This window comes from Gossypium arboreum, chromosome 10 (genome assembly GCF_025698485.1).
Source record: "Gossypium arboreum isolate Shixiya-1 chromosome 10, ASM2569848v2, whole genome shotgun sequence".
Taxonomy (NCBI): domain Eukaryota; kingdom Viridiplantae; phylum Streptophyta; class Magnoliopsida; order Malvales; family Malvaceae; genus Gossypium; species Gossypium arboreum.
Window position 1 is genome coordinate 112345030 of NC_069079.1, and position 18276 is coordinate 112363305.

The window sequence follows — 18276 nt, forward strand, 5'->3', positions numbered from 1 at the left end:
ATTTTGGAAGCCAAGACCTCTAATTTGGAAATCGCCTTGTTGGTTGAGATTTGCAGTCTCAAGCTTCCAAGCAGCAAATTAAGATATAACATTAGTTTTACTTAAGCATTTTGATGGCAATCCAAAGGAGAAAATGGGGTAATAGAGTGCATTTTGATCTGTAACGCCCCTAACTTGAATCCGTTACCGAAATAGAGTTACGGAGCATTATCGGAGTAATCTATTTATTTATCAGATATTTTATTTCATCTAACGTTCATATTTGGAACCAATTGAAATCAAACATATTGTCCCTTAAACGTACTTATTTTTCTCGACATGTTTTACTTGAATTTATTACTCGTCTCAATATACTTAATTTTCTTGTATTAACGTATCAAAGATAATCACATATTTACATGTCATGATAAATATCATTCTCTTGCCATTTCTTCATAAACATAAATCAGGTAATTCATTATATCGATATTTCATGCATTTAAAATTACAATTCAAGTTACACTAATTTACCTCGTTGCTTGTTCATGTTTATAATTTTATTAATCCAATATCTTTTTTTTTCCACGTTCAAGTCTCGTATTCGAGTCATCCGGATCTCTATAAATAAATTTGATAATCGTTTTTATTTATTTCATGTTCTAATACATTCAATTAATGCTTTAAACAAAATTATCATTTTACCCTTAAACTTTTAATTAATGACGATTTCATGCTTAGGCTCAAAAAAATAAAATTCTTGCAATTTAATCTTTATTTCCAGCCATTATTCTCATACAAATTGATAACAACCCATGAATTCTATAAAATATCAGAATTTTCTATAATTTTAACACTTTTCAATTTAATCCTTAAAACATGTTTTTCCCCGATCTTGAACTAAATTAATAATTTCATTTAATTTTACAATTTAAAATAATAAAATAATCCATTTCATGCAAATTGGTCATTTTTAACATTTTTACAAAATTTCCCATAAAGTTTTACATTTATTCAATTTAGTCCCTGAGCCTAAAACATGCAAATTAGCCATACTAGCTGAATATTCACACATATTTTCCTCCTCCTCTCCATTCCACATCCTTTATTTATATAACATGCTATAAATAACATTATCAATAATTTCACTATTTACTTATATGTATATTAGAAACTGCCCATTTGTATCATAGTCACTAAATTATTTATATCTTGAGCTGCAGAACTCGAAATTAATATATTCTAATTTTATATGAAACTATAGTTACGTATCTTATTGCCATAAAATTTTCAGAATTTTTCGTTTAGGCAATAAGCACATTTTCAGAATTTTCAGAACAGGGGAATCCGAAATCATTCTAACCTTATCTAACTAAATTTATTATATCTCATAATTCACGATTCCATTGCTTACACCGTTTCTTCTATAAAAAACTATACTCAATAAGATTTAATTTCATATTTTTTTCATCCTCTAATTTGATTTCTAAAATTTATGATAATTTTTCAAATTTAGCCTACTGCTGCTATCTAAAACTGTTTTAGTGCAAGATGTTAATTACCATGTTTATAACACCCTTATTTTCTTTCTCTACACTATTTCTCATCACTTTCTCTTATTTTCTCTTCACTAACATATCAAGAACATAGAACCATATATAAGAAAATTCTACTTTAGCTTCATTTCCATGCTTTTTCAATAATATCAAACTTAAAAATACATGGAAATCTTGATGTTCTTACCTTGTCTTATTGTTTCCAATTTTTAACTTGATTTTCTCTCTCCTCCAGCTTCCGTTTCTTGAATCTAACTTGATATTCTAGCTTCCCATAGTCTCCTTGTGATCTTTCTCTCTTGATGGCTAGAGAAATTCTTTTGATTTCTAGATGAAAATGGTGAATTTTTGGTGAAAGGACCAAATTGTAAAGAAAGTAAAACTTTCTTTCTTTCTCTCTTCTTCTCACGTTAGTTTGCATGGGAAAGATGATGGATAGTGTGTGTTGTGTGTTTTTTTTTCACACACACACATATATATAAACTAAATAAAATAATAAAATATCTTATTAAAATATTAAATAAATAATAATTATCTAATTAAATAATTATTAAATATCACCAACATCATCATTACTTTCTAGATTTCTCTCTCTTCCAATTGACCATTTTGCCCTTTGTGATCTTTTAAAATTTCATTCTTAGTCATTACTTAATTTGGTAAAATTATAATTTAGTCCCTTATAGTTCTTCACCTATTCAATTTGGTCCTAATTCATCAATTTTCCTTAGTTTCTAGATCACTCCACCCTTAAAATATTTTCACTATTAGTCCTTCAAATTTTTTATATTTACACTTTAATCCCTCAAATTTTGAGTATTTACTCTTAGGCTACAAAACTTTTCTCACTTTTACAATTTAGTCCTTCCTTGAATCAATATGTCATAATATACTTTCCAGTGACATAATTCAGTTTTCCTCTTCTTGTCACTTTATTTCATTATTTTACTATATTAAAGATAATATCTTACTCTAGAAATTTTCGAGGTATTACATGATTCTTCTATTTATTAAATGAACATCAATATTTGGCAAATCAATTAAGAAGTTCTTTTTTTTTTCGTTAAAAAAAATTAACCACAGTATTTAATTAAAAAAAATTAAAAATAGACTTGTTTAACACTTATCTTATAAAATCGTACCAGGAGGTGGTTGAGTAAATACAAACAGTCTCATTATGCGTCTCTTAATCTCTTTAGCTATAGTATCAACTGTCATATTTGTTGTTTTTAGCACAAATCGAAACATAACATACCAAGTAGTTATTTTTATAACATATGATACAAACGATTAATTTTATGAGATTTATTAAATTAAACAAAGTGAATTAATTTTAAAATGACGTAAAATTAAGTGATATTTTTAAATTATGTGACCCATTGTAGTTTAACTTAAACAATTGTATTTAGAGGCGAATACAAGGTAAACAAGTTCCTGTCCTAAAAAGAGAAGAAGTAAATTTGTGTTTAAATCCTTTTAAAATTATAAGATAATTTAAAGTTTTATTTTTCATCCCTATTATTTTTTCTACATTCTTCCTTGATTGCATTTACTGAATAGAAAATAAAATCGAATTGAATTAAATGCAATAATTGTAGTGAAGTATAGTAGATTGGATCAACATGGATTTATTCATTGTTCGGGCTATTCATCTAAGTTCGAAGGCCCGTCCGAAATTTAAAAGGATTTAGACAAAAATATTAGGCTCAAAAAATGAACTTGAAAAAAAAAGGCCCATTTAAAATATAGGTCAGGCTTGAACATTCAAGGCCTGAGCCCGGCCCATTCCGTTTTTAAGTTTATGATAATTTATATTACGTTATTTTTATATATTATGTAATTTGTAACACATTAAAAATATGAACCTATACCAAATATATGATACTATTCTAATGTAAATATTAAAATAATGTTGAGATGATTATGTGAAAATTTTCAATAAATAAAAAATAAAATTATTAATATTAAAAATATAATATAAATATTTTTAAAAATATTTAAAATATAATATAAGCGAGCTTAAAATAGACTTGGGTTAGTTTTTTAAAAATATGAACAAGTTTAGACAAAATTTTAGACTCATATTTCGGGCAAAGCCGAACTTAGATAAATATAAAGTATATTAATATTATGTTTAGACTAAACCCGAAACATCTAGATCAACATGGTACATAGCTTTAAAAATGCCATGTTGAAAGAAGCCTAACATAGTGACATAATGTTGAAATCAAACGAAGAAGGGAAGAGAAGTAGAAAAGGGCCTTTGGGCTTTAGGTGTCCACCAAATGGGCTTATGTATATTGGAAGACCCTCAAACACAAAGAACTGCAAAAAATTAAATATGCTTTTAGTTCCTATACATTTTGAGTTTTTAAAATTTAGTCCTTTTATTTATTTTAAAAAATAAAAGTCCAATTTTAACAACATTAATTTATTTCGTTAAATTTTAATATTTTTTATCAATTATACTTTAATTTTTAAATCAATCGTTTGAATATTAGAATGTCACATTTTCAAATTTTAAGGAACTTAATTAATAGTATTATCAATTGGACTTTAATTTTTAAATCAAAGGGACTAAATTTTAAAAATATAAAGAGTAAAATGACTGAGAACGTAATTAAACCAAAACAAAAATGCGACCATTAGCCATGGAAGAACTTTAAAAGGAGCGCATTTGCTCTATTCTTATTTCAACAGGTTGCGTAGCCTACAAGGCAAAGATACATGCTATACTTTTCTATTACCTTTTTTTTTTTTTTTTCTTCACAGCTGCTTCTTTCGTATTGAAAACCATATTTCATTCAGCAAGCAGAGAATGTATGCTTGTTAATTTATCACAAACAATCCTCAAATAAGCAAAGCATAAATGTCGAATCCTCCAAAAAGACCTTTTTACGTTTGGAATCACTTTCTGACTCTCCTTTTCCTATATATTTGTGTATATGTATATATGTATATATAGCAAACCATGTTTGAGCCAATTAGACGGTGTCTAACAATCCTTTCCTGTACAAAATCTGTCCCCATGGCTACTCTCGTATCAGATAACCTTGATGGTATCTATCATTAAACATCTCTGTATATGATTGTTCTTCATTCAAACACAATGTCTGGTTCATTGTTCTTTTAATTTCAGCTCATATTTTGTGCATGCTTGTTAAATTTGCAGAAGTTGAAAGATCTATATCAGATACAGCACCCTGTCATTACATACTAAAGATACAATCATTTTCATTACTTTCAAAGAATGGCATTGAAAAATATGAATCTGGAGAGTTCCAAGCTGGTGGATACAAATGGTACTTTTGACTTATTAATGGCTGAATTATAGGACAGTATGTTTTATAAGTTAATGTTGGCTTTTTATCACTTGCTTACCCTATCGCTTTCATGCGCACTTGCAGGAAACTCGTACTGTATCCGAATGGGAACAGAAGCAGAAATGTGAAAGAACACCTTTCTCTATACTTGGTTTTTGTTGATGTTAGTTCTCTCTTTCGTCACGGTTTGGAGGTCCATGCCGATTTCCGGTTTTTCTTGCTTGATCAGAGCAAGGACAACTACTTGGTAGTTCATGGTATTTTGATTCCATGCAGCTTTCTTTTTTCACTTCAACTTTAGAATGTATGTATATACATGTATAGAAGATGTGAAATTGATTTTTGTTATTTGTCATGTCATGCCTAAGATGCCAAGGAAAAAAGCAGGCGCTTTCACAGATTAAAACATCAATGGGGATTTGATCAGTTGATCCCCATTAGATCGTTTAATGATGTTTCCAACGGATACCTACTCGATGACACTTGCGTATTCGGAGCTGAAGTGTTCATTACCAAGGAAACGAGCTCGGGAAGAGCAGAATGCTTGTCAGTGATGAAAGATGCCATCGGTTGCAAGCATGTTTGGAAGATTGAAAACTTTTCAAAATTAGAATCAGAATACTCGGAATCACAAGCATTTTTTTCTGGAGATCAGAAATGGTATGGTATCCATTGATATGAATATGAATACGGATATGATACGTTTTCAAGGCCTACTCAGGTTCGATTTTTCATGTTCATGATGCAGGAAAATACAGCTTTATCCGAAAGGAAGACGACATGGATCAGGCACTCATATCTCCCTGTATTTGGCTTTGGAAGATCCAGTCACTCTCACGGCTGGTTCTAAAATGTTTGTGGAGTTCACTTTGCGTGTCCTGGATCAGATGCAAAGCAGGCACATCGCTGGAAAAGGTATAAACGCCGATACGATTCGTTTAATAACATTCATCTTCATCAAGCACATCATATCATAATCACACAAGTAAAAATATCGGTTTGTGTTGCAGTTAGTCACTGGTTTAGTGAGTCAAGCCCGGAAAGTGGGTGGGCAAAATTTGTTTCATTGCCGTATTTCCACCATACCGGTGCTGGCTGCCTGGTCAAGGATATCTGCATGGTGGAAGCAGAGGTGATCGTCCACGCGGTTGCTAGTATATTGTAACTACAGCCATTATGTAAACAAATTTGTATTCGAACTTATTACAACAACATGTTGTGTAATTTTTTTTGGTTGGATTTGCTTAGAATTTACAACATGCCTTGTTACTGTAATTGGTCCACCTGAAGCCTGTTATATTTACATATTGAGGATTTGCTTAGAGTTAAGACATATATATATATATTGAGTTGAATGACTTTCATAAGTAAAACCTGTCTCTTTATTAGTTTATCAGGGAATGTTTTGTACAGATAGCAGCAACAGAGGCTGAGATTTGATTTAACTCCTTTGGAAATTTAATTTTCTGATAAAATAAGCGAAAAGAAGTGCCAATCCGACGGGGAAGATGATGAGAACAATGGAAACTGAAACTAGAGACGTATGATGATAACCAAAATAATTTTCTAAGAAAGCAGAAACCGTCGTGGCTTCTCCGAAAGCGTGCATTTCTTTATCGATATCTCCATACTGCGACGTGAAGATGGCATTCAGTGACCAAGACGTGGGGGTTAAATAATATAGCCAAACCCACCAACTCGGCATTTCCTGCAAGAGGGCATCAATTTCATGCTTAAACATGCCGAAATTCAGCAAGGATTGGCATAACAAGGAGCAATCACATTCACTAGTATTTTTATTTAGTATTAGGAGTTTTCAAAGCTTACGTACCGGTCTAGGCATGTAAAAGCCGGAGAACAAATTCAAGACGGAGTAAGAAGATGAAGCCATAATGAAAGCCACTGGGGTGTTGGGTGTCAATGACACTATCATCATCCCTAAGTAGGTGAAGCATAGCAGTGAACAAAACATGGTGTAAAATGACCATAATACTTTATAGGCTGACCAGTAGAAACCAATCATTGGATATGTGATCATCACATATAGAAGTGCAACACCAACCAAGTATGGAATCTCAATTATGACCTACAAAATGAAAATCCCAACTCCATTAGATAAAGAAAACAAAAATGGAAACATCTCAAGATATCCTTCACCTTTTACTAGAAACACCATGGATTTACTACATCTTACTTGGCACCATGCTGACCTTATCGGATTAATTAACTTCCATCAAAAGAAAATGGTACTCAAATTATAGTGTAAAGCACCATCAACTGTATCTTGAAATGCTAGACAGAATAACTCAGATAAACTTTGAGGGAAGTTTAAACCTGTGCAAATGAGTAAGCCCACGAAGAGTACATTCCTGCAAACATTTCACGGTACATAACTGTTCTTTGGATTGAAATGAATGGTAAAATTGATGAGCAACTGTTGATGCCAAAGAAGAATAGTGCTGAATACATCACACCAAGTGCATTGAACAGGTCTTGTTGGTTATTTCTATAAAAAAAGAAGGAAAAAAAAAAAAGGTATATTGCACCAGTCTTGAATATTTTCAATTTTGAAGCTCATAGTTATCGGGATTACTGACATTTTGGTTCCTCTCTGCCAGAATAGTATGCCGAAGATAACAGATGAGACAGAGAAGAAAAAAAAGCGTGCCAAATTGTATGAAGGACTTCTCCAATAAGACAAGTGCTGTTTCCATAGGCATGCTTTGAACTGCTCCCAACCATTCTGAGGAAATCGGGTAGGGAACTCCAATTCTTTTGAATCAGGAGGTGGTGAACTCAATTGCTTAACCAACTGTATATTTTCCCTGTTATAGTAAGATGGCCATAAGAGTTACTTGCATGCTAAGCTAGCCAAAATGCAACCATATATAATATGTATGGAAGTCAGCAAATGAAAGCCAATGCTGGTAGTGGAAAAACCAACTACTAAATTTGTGACAGTGTTAGCCTGCACCTAGCATTTTCCGTTGTACTTACTTATACAAAGTGGATGTCTCATAAACATCAGCAAAATCTATGCTAGTTTGGGCCTCTGCAGATTTAGAAGTAACGTCTAGCATCCATGTCGCTGGATTATACTTGTCTTTAATCTTGAGAACTCCAGGGATGTTCTAAAGCATTATATGGTAACAAAAACGGAATATCTCAGAACCATTAATAATGATAATATGTTTCCAAAGATTAGATAATACTTGCAACCGTCATATTGTTCATAATAAATCCTCTAGTAAGCTGACCTGAAAGTACTGAATAACTCGACTGGAGTTCTGACCCAGCGGTCCAGAGTAGATAATGCGCCCTCCAGTTTTCATTAAAATCAACTGCCATGCCACGTGAGCAAGAAAAAAGTGCATGTTAGCTTTAGATCCCATTTCACCATAAGAAATGTATGTATATATCATATTATTCTACCTCATCAAATGCCTCAAATATATGAATACTAGGTTGGTGGATAGTGCAAACTACAGTTCTCCCAGTTTCAACAACATTCTTCACTGCCCTCATAACAATTGCTGCTGCTCTTGCATCTAAACCTGTAGTTGGTTCATCCATGAACATGATGGAGGGATTGGCAACGAGCTCAACAGCTATGGTCAGCCTCTTACGCTGCTCAGTAGATAAACCATTAACTCCAGCTATGCCTACTATGGAATCTTTGATTTCATCAAGCTCTATGGTTTCAAGTACTTCATTTATGAAGCTCTGCAGGAAAAATAAAAAGAAGAGACAATGATGAATAAGAAAAAGGAAATCATTAATTATAATCTGAAGTAAGGTGCCTTCCATACAGCTTTAGTTTCTGAATCAATATAAGAAGGAAGACGCAGCCAAGCAGAATATATTAGTGATTCTTCTACGGTGAGATGGGGAGTATGTATATCAGTTTGCTCACAGTAGCCTGATACCCTGGCATATGCATCTTGAACCTTGAGGTACCCACCAATTCTAATCTCTCCTTCAATTATGCCCCCAGTTTTCCTTCCGGAAAGAACATCCATAAGAGTTGTTTTACCTGCTCCACTGACACCCATCAATGCTGTTAAAATACCAGGCCTAAATGCTCCGGTAATGTCCGATAAAAGCTGCACCTTTTTCTGCTTAAAACCCTGAAACAAGAATTTACAACTTCGTTCGAGTTAGAGAGCAATGAAGAATTTATAATGCCAACTACATGAACGAATCTAGAAGTAGGATTAGGATTGTTACCATAGGAATATTCACATAGTACTGCACATCCCGGAATGCCACAGTCAGTGGCTGGAAAGGCAAAACCATTTTTCCTATAGACATATTCATACAACACAAATTCTACATTAATATATAATAACACTTTTCAATTTTGATGTTAAAGAGGATTCGATATTCTCACCTGTTTCAGATCCAGAAAAACTGTCAGTTTCAACACTGATTTTGCTTTCATTGTGTATGCTTTCATCTTTACTATCTTCTTGTCCTTGTAGCTGATAGTATCTTTCGAAAGAAACCATAGCACGAGACTTTCCTGGAGCTGAACTTCATCAATGTATTGATTAGCACAAAATTTATATATATTTTCCCTTTTAAAGAGGAGCTCTGGCCAGCAGTTGAAGATCAACTTACGCTTCAAGAAAGTCAAAGCCAACATAAAAATGACATTGAAAAGCGCTGTTAATCCAAATAAAGCTGCAACCGATAACCAGTAAAAGGAGCTATCAAAGTTCAATCCACGATTTTCTAGAGTTTCTTGTCCAGCGCTTGTGTTTCCGGGCTTAACCTATAAGCAAAATTAAACAAGTTAAGAACCAATATATGATTTATGCCTAATGAATGAATCATTGATGGAGGCTCTAATGGATCAGAATTACTAAAGATAAGAAGCAGACAAAAATGAAAATCACATTGGTTCTTTGCATGCTAACACTAGTTTCTCTTGTTCTCAGCTTCTGGCCAAGGCCAAACAAAGATTTAAGATGATGACAATATGCCAAATCCTTTGGTTCATCCATATTCATAATGCATCAAAGTGCCGACTGCAACCACTGCAATTTATTGAGTAGTGAGTTTTACCTTTTCCCACCGAGGAGCAAGAAGTTCATTCAATGCCATGCCTATCTCCCCATATGATACCGGATTTAGCCAAAATCCCCAGTTTAACCAAGGAGGCATAGATGCTGCAACCATATAAGGTGCAAAAATTGTAAAGAAAAGCACTTGGCATTTATCTAAGCAAATGAATTTCAAATCAAATGGTGGAGAGCAGCTAATGACATTACGTTGTGTCACGATGAAGCCACCGAAGGATGACATAATCACTAGTGCAAGAGTGCCAGCAGTTGTAGAAGCAACTATAGTTTGGGACACCGAGGAAATTAAACGGAACATGGACATTCCTGCTACGTGCAGACCAAAGCTTACAAGGAACTGCCGAAAGAACCTAATAGGAGCATATATAATATACTTCAGATGAGATACACAAACACACACACATATATCAATCACAATCAAAATTTTAAAAATTTAGTACTTTGAAGAGTGAACTGTTAGACTTGATTTCATCCGTATGTTTTCCCTAACCAACTTAAAGCTATTTTATAAAGTTACATTTTAGAGTCCATGGCAGTAAGGTTTATAGATCCTATGTGAATTGAAACATGTATATCTCCAATATTACAAAATCAGATTGATCTTTATCTTTTCATCTGCATTAGTATTCATTTTTTTGTAATGTACCCCTTCTGAATTGATGCATATACTAGTAAGTACTAATAGTCATGTCTAAGGGATAATTAAGCCACTCATGTATAATAAGTAACATACATCTGACACTTCAACTTAATCCCCAAAAACATAGAACTAAAGTTTCCATATGTGCAGATCTTACCTTCCAACCTCAGGGCTGTAACCAATGGTATAATAGGTGAGAGAGATCAATAAAAATGACTCTAAGAATGAAAGCGGGATTTTTAGGATTGCTGCAGGAATTGCATAAGCCCACGCAGGATAGAAGCATAACTCCCGCTGTTTGTGGAAAACTTCGAGTCTTGATACGGTTAAGCTCAATTCTGGAAATGCATCAACAATGATTAACATGAGAGTAAAAAATAAAGCACCCAAATAATAATTCGCATGGATGATGTCAACAGCCATTCGAGTGCGTAGGAAAACAGTCATAGTCATTGATGCACCCATGAGAAGCTGCAGAGAAAAATAATCCAACAATAATGCTCTCAGCTATGAAGGATAAAAATGGAAGTTGATCAGATGATGAAACACGATGTCAATTACCTGTAAAGTCTTGAACACATACAGAAAAGAGTTCCTCTTCATCAAAAGGAATTCCCTCCTTGAGCAAGCCTTAAACAGCTCCCATTTACTAAGCGAGTACCTTTTAAAGGAAAGAGAATCTCGGCGGCTTTGAGTCTTTTCAAGTGGATCCGAGAGCTCCTTCTCTAAACTTACGCCGATTTTACATTCTTTGAACTTTTGGATGAATTGATTAACAGAAACATATCTGTAAGGCTGTTCCTTATGGTACCAGTACTGTGCTTGATCTTTTCTTGAGATTACCTGGAGCAGATAAAAAAGTATAATCATTTAAGAGACCAATGAGGACATGGAGACAATGACGTTCACAAGTATGAGCCTCACAATCACAGGTATACCTCCTGAATGAAGTCAGCAATTCCTTTTCTTTCCGGGCACCTAAACCCGCAATTCTTGAAGAATTTGTGAATATAAGTGCGAGGGCCATGATACACAACTTTCCCTTCTGCCATCAGAATAACATCATCGAAGAGATCAAAGATCTCTGGTGCAGGTTGAAGAAGAGATATCAATGCAGTAGCATCAGTATGATGCACCAAATGCTGAATGCAGGAAACAACCTGGAAACTAGTAGAGCTATCAAGGCCATTCGATATTTCGTCCATGAATAAAACTTTTGTTGGACCTACAATCATCTCCCCTGCACTTAAAAGAAAATCCAGTCCTATTCAACCCAATTCCTAGACGTTTTAAGTTTATTGCACTACATTCTACTAACCAAATGACACATATTAGCAAGTCTACCCTCAAACATACACTACCTGTAGTCAATCTCTTCTTTTCACCACCTGAGATACCTCTTCTTATGGCATCACCAACCATTGTGTCAGCACAGTTGTCAAGTCCAAGAATCTGAAAAAAAAAAAAAGACACGACATGAGTTCATGTTTCAAGAAGGTATTCTTCCCTGTAAAAGAAAACCAGTTTTTACCTTCAGAATATAATCTGTTTGAAGGGTACTTTCCGTACCTTCAACTGATATTGCCTGAAAGAAACGATAATAGTTTAGTCCATATAACATTGTGCAAAAGAACGGACGTTATGCATCATATATAAAAGTTATCTGTATTCTATGTGCAAGTCTTATATCAAAATGGAAGAGCACTTTGATTAATTCGAGCACTGAAAATAAAATAGAAAGCTGAACAGAAACCTTCATGTAAGCATCTACATCAGGATCCGGAACTATCCCTGCCTGCTTCTCTCTTTGGCTGACTTCCTTAATGATTTCTTTATAAGCACGCAAAAGATTAGGAAATACCAAAGAAAAGGAAGTAACTTAATATCAAAATCAACTTATAAATTGAGCACTTACCAGCTCTGCTTCCTATACCCTGAAAGCGTGCAGAAAAATCAAGTGTCTCCCTTACTGTCATCTCTGGAGTATGCAGATCATATTGGCTAACATAAGTTGATGTTTTCCGAGGATTAAACTCATCTAGTCCATAACCATTGTAAGTTATTTCCCCTGAAACCTTTTGCAGAATGAAAAAGATAATAAGCATGTGTTGGAGTTTGAGTGCACTTTAACCGGGTAAAGTAAGAATTTCAAACAGAGCACCAGCAACAACGTATTATACCCGGATAAAATATGAAGAAAAAATGCTTGAAGTTCAAGCTTTTAGCTATTGTTGGGGATTTTTGACAGCAGAGGAACGGAGCAGAGGAAGAAATACAGGATAGAACAAGGCAGTATTTTTACTTTCTCACAAATGTGCAGCAAGGGAGCTATGGCTTCAGCTCATTTAGCTCATCTTTTCAATAAGAAAAACAATACATTTATAGCTAAAAACTATCACCAAATACTACCTACTACCACTAAGTAGCCTAGTAAATTGATAAACATAACTTGCACACATGGTAAAGCTGATTTGTCAATCTATCAGCACCTAAACCTATCAAAAACATCAACAACTAGTTCATTTTTAACCAAACTAAACTAAATTGCAACTACAACAAACAACATGTTGCTGCAGCATGCAGCATGCATACAAGCCGTATGCACTCAACAAAAACATAACAGCAGCATGGATGGCCAATTTCCAACACTCCTCCTTGGACTCCATGCTGCAAATGTCATTCATTCATCAAGTTTTTGAACTTGACAGTCCTTAGATGCCTTCTTTCAAGCTGACCCTGCACAAGAACTTCATTCTCAACTTATCTTCAACCTTGGCCTCATTATCAACAGAATCTCACTCACACACTTGACTATCCCAGTCTTTTGTGCCTAAATATTCGTTGATCAAATGGAGTCTTCTCCTCCTTCATAGCAAATCTGACTTGCACACTTGACTATCCCAGTCTTTTGTGCCAAACATTTGCTCATCAAATGGAGTCTTCTCCTCCTTCATAGCCTCGGTTGACAACACATCTTGCCTAGCTTGTTCATTTGTTCATTACTGTCCTGTTTCTTCTTACACAAACAACTTGCAAGTATAGTTTGCTTGCCTTCAATCTACAGCTTGCACCCTCTCAAGCTTGCATTTAGACCGTCCGCCACACTTTGGCTTGCAACCACTCGGCTTGCATTTAGACGGGCTCTCACTTTGACAGGCTCGCACTTGGTTTACTGTCTTCAACAGGCTTGCAACTTTACAACTTGCATTGAACTTCACCTTTGACAGACTTGCTCTTCACATACTGTCTTCCTTGAAACTCCTCCTTCAGCTTATCCTAAGCTTGTTTGAGAGTCTCATAAGGGTGAGTTGCTGCTGTCTTCTCCTCCTTCAACTTATAGTCTCACAAATGTGAGTTGCTGCTACCTTAACAAATAGCCCTCAAAGATGTTAGACTTTGGCAGCTTCTTTCTTAACAAGTAGCAGAAGCAAAGACAAGCCTTCAAAGATGACAGGCTTCAACGGCTCCTTGCCTTTCTAGCAGTAGAAGCAAAAATTCCAAAGGCCCTTAAGACTAAGGCTCTGATACCAATTGTTGGAGTTTGAGTGCACTTTAACCGGGTAAAGTAAGAATTTCAAACAGAGCACCAGCAGCAACGTATTATACCCGGATAAAATATGAAGAAAAAATGCTTGAAGTTCAAGCTTTTAGCTATTGTTGGGGATTTTTGACAGCAGAGGAACGGAGCAGAGGAAGAAATACAGGACAGAACAAGGCAGTATTTTTACTTGCTCACAAATGTGCAGCAAGGGAGCTATGGCTTCAGCTCATTTAGCTCATCTTTTCAATAAGAAAAACAATACATTTATAGCTAAAAACTATCACCAAATACTACCTACTACCACTAAGTAGCCTAGTAAATTGATAAACATAACTTGCACACATGGTAAAGCTGATTTTTCAATCTATCAGCACCTAAACCTATCAAAAACATCAACAACTAGTTCATTTTTAACCAAACTAAACTAAATTGCAACTACAACAAACAACATGTTGCTGCAGCATGCAGCATGCATACAAGCCGTATGCACTCAACAAAAACATAACAGCAGCATGGATGGCCAATTTCCAACAGCAGTTGTTGAACCTGATAAGGGAGTTCGAGAACTTAAAGATGAAGGAAGAGGAAACTGTCAAGAAGTACTCAGACAGAATCATGGCTGTAGTAAACAGCATAAGGCTCCTTGGTGAGCAATTTGATGAGGCAAGGATTGTGGAGAAAGTGCTCTCTACCTTACCGGAGAGGTACGAAGCAAAAATATCCTCCTTAGAGGATTCAAGGGATCTGACCAGTATCTCTTTAACAGAGTTGATCAATGCTCTGTATGCACAAGAGCAAAGGAGGGCCAGCAAACAGGAGGAGCACCAAGAAGATGCCTTTCAAGCCGAAGCCAAGTCTGCCTCGAGCACCTATGCCTACGAAGGTAAGAATACTTGGTCAAACGAGCTTAAAACAGATGGTGCAGGAAGATATCCACCCTGTCCACACTGCAGAAGGGTAAGTCACCCGGGTAAAGTATGTTGGTTCAGGCCTGATGTGCAGTGCAGATTTTGCAAGAAGATGGGTCATGTAGAAAGGGTTTGCAAAAATAAGGGCAGACCAAGATACAACCAACCCCAGCAGCCAAGAGCTGAAGCTCAAGTAGTAGAAGAAGACAATGACCAAGAAGAACAAGTTTTTGCAGTTTCTTGTTCAGCTGTTAAAGGAAAAGCTACAGATGGATGGTTGATAGACAGTGGTTGCACAAACCACATGACCCCTGATGCTAGCATTTTTAAGTCAATTGACAGAAGCTTCAAAACAAATGTGAAGGTCGGAAATGGACACTTCATCAAAGTTGAAGGCAAAGGAGATGTGCTGATAAGCACTCCTACAGGTACCAAACTTGTTAAAAATGTCTTGTTAGTGCCTGAAATTGATAGAAATTTGCTTAGCATTGCTCAACTGCTTGAGAAGGGCTATTCAGTTGTATTCAAAGGCAAAGAATGCCTGATTAGTGATCCTAGTGGATCCAAGCTCATGACAGTAGCTATGACAGAAAAAAGTTTTATTGTGGACTGGAATAAGAGTCCAGATAGTGCCTACACAGCTGCTGCAGATGAATCCATGCTGTGTCACAAGAGGTTTAGCCATGCCAACAACATGTCAATGGCTCAGCTAACCAAAGAAGATTTGGTTAAAAATTTCACTAATTCGGTTGAGAAAGAAAGGAAATTTTTGACATTCAAAGAGGTGCATGATATGCATGGGAACCAATCATCTGCTCAGATAAAAGAATTAAAGGCACATGTAACTAGCTTGGAACTTGAGTTGAAATCATTGCAAGCAACTAACAGAGATATGGCAGAGTAGTTAGAGAACAAAGCAATTGAAGCAGAAAAACTGGGAGAACAAAATATAGGATTCCAATCCCGCATTTCAGAACTCGAAATAATGTTGGAAAAGAGAGAAAAAGAAATTTTTATTCTCACGAAGAAACTTGAGGATGATAACAGTGAATCATTGTCTGGTATGAAGAACTTGACTGCTCAGGAAATTAATCTGCTATCAGAGAAGGAGACTTTGCAAGCTGAGAAGGCTCTGTTGAAAGAAAATTTGGCATTTGAAGGTGATGAAGCATCAAATCAAGTACAGAGGTTAATGGATGAGGTAAACACATTGCAGCAGCAGCTGGAATCTCTTCATATCCAGAAGGCAAAACTAGAATTGCAGTTTGATAAAAAGAAACAAAAATCATCCGAAAGATTGAATGAAATGGAGAATCAAAAATTGGAGTTGAAGCTAATGGTCGAGGACCTTCAAAGAGATTTGGAAGCAAAAGGAGATGAGAAAAATGATTTAGTGAATAAAATCATTAGAGAATGCTTAATGAACAAGAGTTTGCAGCATGCAAGCCAAGGAGGAGTGTTGGAAATTGGCCTGCATGCAGCATGTGAATTTCCAACAGCATGCCATAGCTTAGCAATTACTAAATCAAGCAGCACTAGGTTGTGGAATGCAGCTTCATATGGTGTTATTATAAACTTTGTACTTTGACCCAAAACAGCATCAATGGTTGTGTTAAGTTGTTAACATTGAAACATTTCGGGAGAAATATATTTCGAATTAGTTAAAAATGTCACCTCGAGAGTTTGGCTTAATTTCCCAGCAAGTGCCAGCAAAAATGTAGTTTTGCCACATCCTGGAGGGCCAAGCAATAAAGTCATCCTAGATGTAACCATATCCAAAAAGAAGTTTAGTCAACCTAGTCCCCAATATGTATATAAATATAGAAGGTTTTATTCTCTTCTCTTGTTTAACGTAGAAGTATTTCCATTGGTGTACCTTCCGGGTTTTATGATGCCGTTGACATCTTTTAGGATGCTTATCTTGGCTTCTTGTTTTGAACCTAATAAATTAGATATACCCTGTCACAACGGTAGAAACTAGAAAACATTACTAAATTAATCACCAACTAGCAAACCGAAAACAAATACATACAAGAAATACTATCATATTTGAGAAAAGACAAGTGAAATACCCAAGGTTTGATCATAACTTGCAACTTAGGTATATTATGAATGAATGCATGAGCCATCTCAGCTCAAGATTTACTTATAGAATTACAAAAGTGATATCAACAAAATGGTGATCTACTCGCTGGTACTTACAGAAAAGGCGCCTTTGGTGGCATTCCAGAGTGTGGGAAGAGGTTTGCCATGAACCAACTGGCACTCGGCTTGGACACTTAGATTTTTATACCTCACTTCCACAGAAGGCAACTGTACTCCAGCCCTGTAAAATTTAAAACATGCTCTTAACACGAATCGGATTAGAGAATGCATCAATGCTGCTATACATGATGAGAGTGAGAGTTACCTGTCAATTCTGTGCCTAAGTTTTTCCAACAAACTCAGGTTATCATTTTGAACATGTTTTATGAGCTTGTCTATGAAACAATGCCGCTCATCATGTCCAAGTTTGGTGACATTAACAAGTCGTTTTCTTCCAACTTTGTCATCGAAAAGAGCCGTAGTAATGCGTTCAAACAATGGTAGTCTCTCAACTGCAGCCCATTGGGACTCGTATTCATCATCATCATCATCATCATCATCATCATAACAATAATCATCATAACAATAATAATCATCATCATCATAATCACTATCATCATCAAAAGAAGTCAGAGTACGTAAAGTCTGCACCTCCTCAGTTGAGACACTCCTTCCAATATTTGATAACTGGATTCTCACGGATTCCATCTCATCTGAACCATCCTGTTGGGCCATCATACAGTATTGGGATGATGAACCAAAGGGTTGAAAACATGCAGAGAGTTAAGATGTTGTGAGAGGTAAATATGTAGCAGGGAAACGTGGAAAGTAAACGATACGTTAAATTCAAAGACAATTAAAACCAAAGCGAAGCGATGCGCCTTATGAAAATGGAGTCGAAAGGGTAGAAACAAACAACAAATAAACAAGCATATTACAAGCATAACTCGAGGTGACATTAATTAATGGGCTATTTTTAGTTGTATTGTTTTGGAAACTTGTAAGGAGGACGAACAATGAACAAATCGATGTATTATTATATTTGATTAAATACTAAGTTAAAATATGCTACAGTATCTCCTATTTTATTTCAAGAATTAAAAATACAAATTTAAATATTTTTTTATTTCAAAATATTATATCAATAAATTTTTAAAAAAATT

At 35.2% G+C, this 18276-nt stretch overlaps 2 protein-coding genes across 2 annotated transcripts; one reads left to right on the plus strand and one right to left on the minus strand.

Annotated features, from left to right (window-relative positions):
* Nucleotides 1–4499: 4499 nt before the first annotated feature.
* LOC108488505 (MATH domain and coiled-coil domain-containing protein At3g58370-like) lies at nt 4500–6228 on the plus strand. The gene is made up of 6 exons (XM_017792781.2): nt 4500–4591; nt 4705–4834; nt 4940–5112; nt 5224–5515; nt 5604–5770; nt 5866–6228. The coding sequence occupies exons 1-6, from the start codon at nt 4504–4506 to the stop codon at nt 6018–6020; spliced, it is 1005 nt and encodes a 334-aa protein (XP_017648270.2). The 5' UTR covers nt 4500–4503; the 3' UTR covers nt 6021–6228.
* On the minus strand, nt 6215–17848 carry LOC108487656 (pleiotropic drug resistance protein 3-like). Its single transcript, XM_053020126.1, has 24 exons — nt 17439–17848; nt 17231–17354; nt 16905–16987; nt 16703–16787; nt 12495–12654; nt 12333–12409; nt 12111–12164; nt 11941–12031; nt 11518–11819; nt 11141–11422; nt 10737–11050; nt 10129–10289; nt 9923–10026; nt 9476–9629; nt 9246–9383; nt 9083–9156; nt 8665–8982; nt 8288–8578; nt 8113–8196; nt 7853–7986; nt 7453–7680; nt 7190–7361; nt 6687–6941; nt 6215–6563 (listed from the first exon to the last, which is right to left on the minus strand). The coding sequence occupies exons 1-24, from the start codon at nt 17846–17848 to the stop codon at nt 6297–6299; spliced, it is 4362 nt and encodes a 1453-aa protein (XP_052876086.1). The 3' UTR covers nt 6215–6296.
* Between the last annotated feature and the right edge of the window lie 428 nt (nt 17849–18276).